General features: G+C 36.4%; 1 protein-coding gene across 3 annotated transcripts in view; it reads left to right on the top strand.

The window, feature by feature from the left end:
- The first annotated feature begins 16 nt into the window (after window positions 1-16).
- Window positions 17-6538, top strand: part of LOC124118967 (ras GTPase-activating protein-binding protein 2-like) — a 47504-nt gene continuing 40982 nt past the window's right edge. For all 3 annotated transcript variants that reach the window (XM_046481311.2, XM_046481310.2, XM_046481309.2), the window contains exons 1-2: window positions 17-171; window positions 5657-5778. In XM_046481311.2, coding sequence (XP_046337267.2) covers window positions 5684-5778 — 95 coding nt within the window. In that variant the 5' untranslated portion in view covers window positions 17-171; window positions 5657-5683. The remainder of the gene's footprint in view (window positions 172-5656; window positions 5779-6538) is intronic.

Raw genomic sequence — 6538 nt, 5'->3', positions numbered from 1 at the left:
CAGGCGGAGAGTCCCGGTCTGCGCAGACCTCCTCTGCGCATCGTGCATGTGCTACAGGAAAATTTCTCTCATCTGAAGTGAATCACCAAAAATATTATACTTTTAAACATATTTATATTCAGATGTGTACATAAACTCACTATTTAAATACCCATCATCATCATTTTTGAGGTGAGTATCACTTGGAACGGATATGTGTATTAATAGTAATTGATTCTATGTTTTCTATCTACGAAACCGGTGTGAGAAAACATCTTCCGTGTAAATTTTACATAGCCGTTCTGTATCTTTTGTTGAACGTTACGCACTTGATTGATTATGCATATATCTGAATTTACAAGTTATGAGGTATTGGTCCATAAATATGTGTTAATAGTTGGTTTAGTCGTTTTAGCATGATGAAAACCTGGGGTAGTATGAAATCACGTTTTCGCGGCAACATTGGCCACTGACTGCACTGTGGTCCAAGTTGGCTCACTGAATGTTATCGTTATTCATAATATCTTGTAGGCTTTTGTAGTGTATGTATTATTTCATTAACGCAAATTTTCGGTCTAGACAGCCATTTGACAATATTAATTTGAAATCGTTCGTTAAAAAGTGTTTTGACTAAGTAAACGAACTGGAGGGCACCTTTGGGGTGACCCATAATCAGTGTTATAGCTCAAGTTTGGTGATGGTTCATGACAGTAAGAAGAACAGTTGGTACTTTCCCCGCATACATATATATGTCTTGAACCGTATTTAACCCAAACCAGTACATGAAATGCAAACAATGGCTACACAATCTTTAACTTCTGAATGAACATGCTAACTTGTTGCTGGAATAGTGAAGTATACAATTCAATAGTCAATAAATGTTTCTAGGATTTGCTGTAAACAGTCACGTACAATCTAGGTGAAGTATGTACACTTACAACTATCCAGGTATCTACCAAGCTTGTGCTGAAAGTCTGAAACTGTTGTGTTATGTACCAAAACAAAGATACTCCAATGACCTCGCTGGTCATTTTGTGTGTGCATGTGGCATTCTTCTTTAACCCACTATTCTTTAAAATCTGTTCATGCAATAGTAATGCCATTCTTCAATTTTGTACATGTACATTTCAATTTAAAAGTAAAATATAACGGTGATCGATATGTTTTTCTTGTTCGAGCTGTATTTAAAAAATACTAAAAAAATAGGAGCGCCTTTAGAATTCAGCACCTCAACTTCTTGTGGGGATACAGGTCACAATTCCAGCAACCAGTTTTTGTGAAAACCTCTTAATGGTTAGCCAGACTGACTGAGCTACTCCACACTAATAAGCTGAATGCAAATTTACCTTGTCATGTCTAAGATATTACAATGATTACAAAAATGAATGAAAATGTTTCGATTATGTGACACACTTACAAATGTTAGAAGTTGGCAGGGTGTCTCATGACTTTTGTCTATGGACACTTATGAATGATCACAATGCCAGGCACACTTGTCCAGAGTGATGAGGAATGAGCCAGTGTGGTGCAAACTGAAAAGAGTACGCATGAATGACGGATGTTTAATATTTTGCTGGGTAATTTTCTGACCAAAACATGGTAGGGAACACTAAGGATAAAATGGATTATGGTAAGAAACAAGGAAGGCATTGGGCATAGGTACTGACAGCATTAGGGTAAGTTGGTTTTTGAATCATTACTGAACCATCGGAGCACATGAAAATGGCTTGGATGGAAATTTAAAAAAAAATTCCTGTCTAAAATAGGTAGCTGCCAACCATTTCACCATGCATGCACACTTGATGTTTTTATGAGGAATAAATGCAGTTGAACATTTTAAAGCAATTTCTGGCAGTTAACAAGTTCATTTGCATGCTTAATCACTTTAAAATGCATGAGAAGGGGGTACTGCCCCCTTAGACCCTCACCACAGCTCCTATCCACAGTTGTCATTTAAGACTGGAGTCTGCAGAACTTATCACGCAGTAGATATGTTCAGAGGACAATGTTTTGATGTGTGCGACATGAATACATAGATACCTAATAATTTAAATTCCATTCCTGTCCAAAGTAAAGGTGAGTGGGCGGGGAATTCCAGGATTAGATCTTATCATTCATGCCCTGCGGGTGAGTCTGATGAGAGCACCTAGCTCGAAACTAGTCACTAAGATTGCTATTGGGTTTTAGCCCCAAACTCTCAATTATCCATTCCTGTCCAATTGAAATAATATACATATTAGTTCCCATTTTTAATCCATTCAGTTCAGTGAATTAGAATCAAACTGAAAACAGAAATGTTGAAAATAAAAATGCTTTTGCAAACTGGCATTTGCTGTAAAATGCGCCAATGCATGCTATGATAAGTAAATATATATTGAAAACTCCCAACAACACAGGGCTTATTTATTGACAGTGTGTTTAGAGATTATAGAGAAAGCGCTTATGTACACTCAATGACACCAGCAACCCAGTTGCTATGACATCCCAGGGCATTGTATCATTGTTGAATTCTAATGGTAGACCAAAAGTTGCCTACATTGGTTGAAAATGAATAATGAACAAAAGGTTATCACATTGCACTTACAAGTAGCCAATCACAATCTCATTAAAATCAGATCTGTGTTCTCGCCGCTAAACAAAGATCTGAGGACATCCCATTACGGGTCACGTCATTACGACCTTTCGCGAACTTTGACTGATGACTGAAATGACATCATGATCTGTACATGATGTATGTTTGTAAAGTATACATAACTAAGGAGCACATACATATTAATGGTAGTAGACTTACACAGGTCTTGTTTATGGGTTTGAAAAGGATGAGAGAAAAATGTGCAGTCTTTTAGTCCGGAAGGGCAATAACTCTTCTTTGGAAATGATATAAGCAATGATCCAATCTTTTGTTGAGGCACTGGTTCCCTGCGACTTGTGACATGTAGTAACCCTCTTATCAATTACTGAACTTTTATTATGGCGAGTAAGTGTACATTTTTAGTTGCACAGTTGCTCCTTACTTTATTATTGAATGGAAAGCCCAATTTTCCATTTAATTCTTCCATGTAACTAATGTCTGAAACAATTTTTGATGTTTCTTGGCTGTCCCCGAGCGGAACCAAAACACGATAAATTTCATATACAATGTCGACTAGAAATAGTCTTTCTATATTACTGTTGTGTATATATATTACTGCGTGATTGTAACTGGACATAAAACCCAGTTTTTGTATTCTCAGCAATCTGTATATATAATTCGGTGATTGGCTAAATATGACAAATGATGAAGCATGAACTAACTCTACTCCATTCATGGAATAGTCTTTGTTATTTCACTATGTTATTGTGACATGGAGCACAAAGTAGGTCTGGTGTCTGTGGTGGAACAATGGCAACAAATATATTGTCAATATTTAGAGTTTTCATCCAGCGATAGTAAGCGAACTACTAAGGGTAACACATTCTGATGTGCCTGTAGATAACAGGCATGTTTCGACCAGCGATGTTTTGACTGACAAATCTATTGAATCCAGCACGAGCATCAATGCTAAATCGTCTGCAACTACCGAATCTTCAGCAGGGTGCGGGACATTTAATAATGAAAAGTTAGTAAAATGGTTGACTAGGTCACTGCAACACATAATTTGTAAAGGTTGGCTGAAAGATTTCAATCAGCTTCGATTTAACAAAAGCATGAACGTTATATTTTGTGTTCCACGAATCCAGAATTTGCTGGAACAACAGATGTCGTGGATGGCAGTTGCAATCTTAATTGAGTGATGGGCAACAGAACTCCCCGCTTCAGGTCAATGTTATTTGTTAGATCATCCCCACACACAGAACCATTCCTAAAACATGACAACACAACACAATCAAAATAACATTCTATACTTACATCTGTCAACTTTACCAATACGATTTACATGCTATCTTAACAACACAATAACTTCCAGAATGAGTTATCTCCCTTACATCATGAGAAACTTGTCAAACATTCACAAAGTGCCTAGCACAGACACTTTAGAGATGGCGCCTACAAATCGCTGTGTAGTGATTTTGATACTCCAATGAGAAATGATTAAGAAAAAACAAAATCTGATAAAATTCAAAATAAACACTAATTGCCAAAGAAGAGTTCAAACTCACAAAGTTCAAACTGTCACTTGATAAAGATCTGATTAGCATTGATAATTTTAGGTTATTGGTTATTTTGTTACAAGTTTAAAAAGAAAAAAACCCATGATATTGTGCACAGATAAATGTGGATACTAATAAAACCAGTTGACTCCCAGGGGAAAAACTAACCATGCTGGCTGTCCAGAAATGAAGTCGAGCTAAAATGGTACTCTGTTGCACCTTCATTAAAAAAGCTTACTACAGAATATCTGAAGCAAGCTTATGTTTTGTTGTGATTGTTAGTTTAGAATAGCAACATTTGTTCATTATGCAACTAAAACACAAACTGACATGATGAAGTTGACGAGAAAAACATCATGAAAAATTGTATTGCCTCTGCCTTTTCAGTGTCTGGTAACATTACATCTATAACACAATGCAAACTTAATTTATTTACCATGAAGTCAATGGTAGTATGAAAACTGTTGGATTTAAATTTTCAACAGTTACAGTAAAAATATGTCTGAAATTAAAAAAATGAATGTAGTTGCTGTTCTAAACAAATTAACAAGTCGCCTCATAATGTGCTTGTTTCAGATGTCAATTCAAGGTGTGAAATATCAAAAATGTAAACTTGTCCTTGGATAACTAAACAGTAAATATTCACGTAATAAACTAATAAAACGAAACCATACATTTTGAGCTGCTAGTTTGACTTACCATGACTACTTACGTTATGTTCTGCAGTTTGCTACATGGTACTCTGTTCAGCTGATCAGTGAGTGTGTCCTAAAGCCTAATCAAAATCAGAACAAGGCAGTAACATTACACAGCAGTCGGTTGAATTAGTCACACTTGCAATGCATACACATTTTCAGAGCTACATGTAGTTCTTGTTGATGTTTTTATCAAAGTTTACAGGTCTTCTAAATTATAGAGTTGCAGGGATAATTCTAGGGTGGGGCCAAGTGCTTTTTTAGCCCCTAAATTTGAAGAAAGGCTCACATTTTCAAATACAATGTGGCATTTTAACATTGCGCTGTCAGAAAATTCCTAGAGTGAACCCTGAAGTTGTCTGCAGAATCTTATGAAGATGATATTTCTGGTTTGTCTGCTTAAGCTTGGCTCCCGTCTTTATATGTCACAAGTTGTCACAACCCACATTGACCTAGGAGTATGAGCACTGGTATTGAAAATGACAACAGAATTTGGTACATAATCATGATAATGTAAACCCTTTAGTGCCTTCATTGAAAACAGTTCAGTTGAAAGAAGTCAACTTTATGCAGTCTCATTATCATCAGATCTTTTCAGTTAGATCTCTCTTGGCCAAAGTCAGACCAACCTAACATGTATACATGTGTTCAACAGGTGAACCTTGAGCAAACTTTGACCACCAAATCAAAATGAAGGATGCATGAGTTTTGGGCTTCCTGAAGTGATGATACTGTGTGGTCAAGGTGGCAGCATTGACAGTCCAGTAACAGTGGCATGATGTCCTGTACTTAATTGTTGCTAATATACTATGGTTGTCCCTGAATTAAAATGATCCCTTATCCTCTTTCAGATTTTGTCCAACTCTAGAGTCAAAGTCATGGTCATGGAAACTCCTAGTCCACAATGTGTTGGCCGTGAGTTCGTGAGGCAGTACTACACCCTGCTTCATGAGGCTCCGGTCCATCTTCACAGGTAAGTCAAACAAAAAGTCAATGCTTTCTTCCAAACCTTTCCACTCCTCTGTTTTAGGGTCAGATTAGCATCAAAATGTTAACATGTGTTTGCACCAGTAATCAAGAGCTGTCCGTGGCATGGTTGATGGTGTGGTCATAATGGTGTGGTTAAATTATGACCCAAATGCCTTAAGGGCACACTGAGAACTTTTGTTTTCATTTTTTATAACTATGTGATAATTTTTATCATTTGATAAAGATAGTCACTGTAAATTTAAGATCTACGACAAAATTTAGATGTTATTCCAATGATTTTTAAATACATAAACAGAGAATGTCTAGTTATCATGACTTTGCTGACAGCCTTTGACATTTCTGTAAAGAAGATTTAGATGATGAATACCAAGCACCATTTATATGTCAATTAGGTGGATCAATGCTCATGATATTAATCACTGGATTGTCTGGTCCAGACTCAGATTATTTACAGACCGCCGTCATATAGCTGGAATATTGCTGAGTGCAGCGTTAAACAACAAACCAACCAACCACCTTAAGGTTGAGGTATTTGCCCTTGTATTATCAATATCCTACCATGCACAAGTTTGTATTGTCACTCATAACAAATGATGACAGCATCTTATTTCAGCTAGCTCTTTATATTGAAAAAATGTTTAAACTTAGAAATTCCAAAGCCAATATAAAAACTAAAGCGCTCTGTCACAACATGTCAAATATTATCCAATCATGTGTACTATTGGTCTCAAGACTAGACTATA

The sequence above is a fragment of the Haliotis rufescens genome, unplaced genomic scaffold, assembly GCF_023055435.1.
Source record: "Haliotis rufescens isolate VD_foot unplaced genomic scaffold, xgHalRufe1.0.p SCAF_66, whole genome shotgun sequence".
NCBI classification, from domain to species: Eukaryota; Metazoa; Mollusca; class Gastropoda; order Lepetellida; family Haliotidae; genus Haliotis; species Haliotis rufescens.
This window is presented reverse-complemented; position numbering and strand designations above follow the sequence as displayed.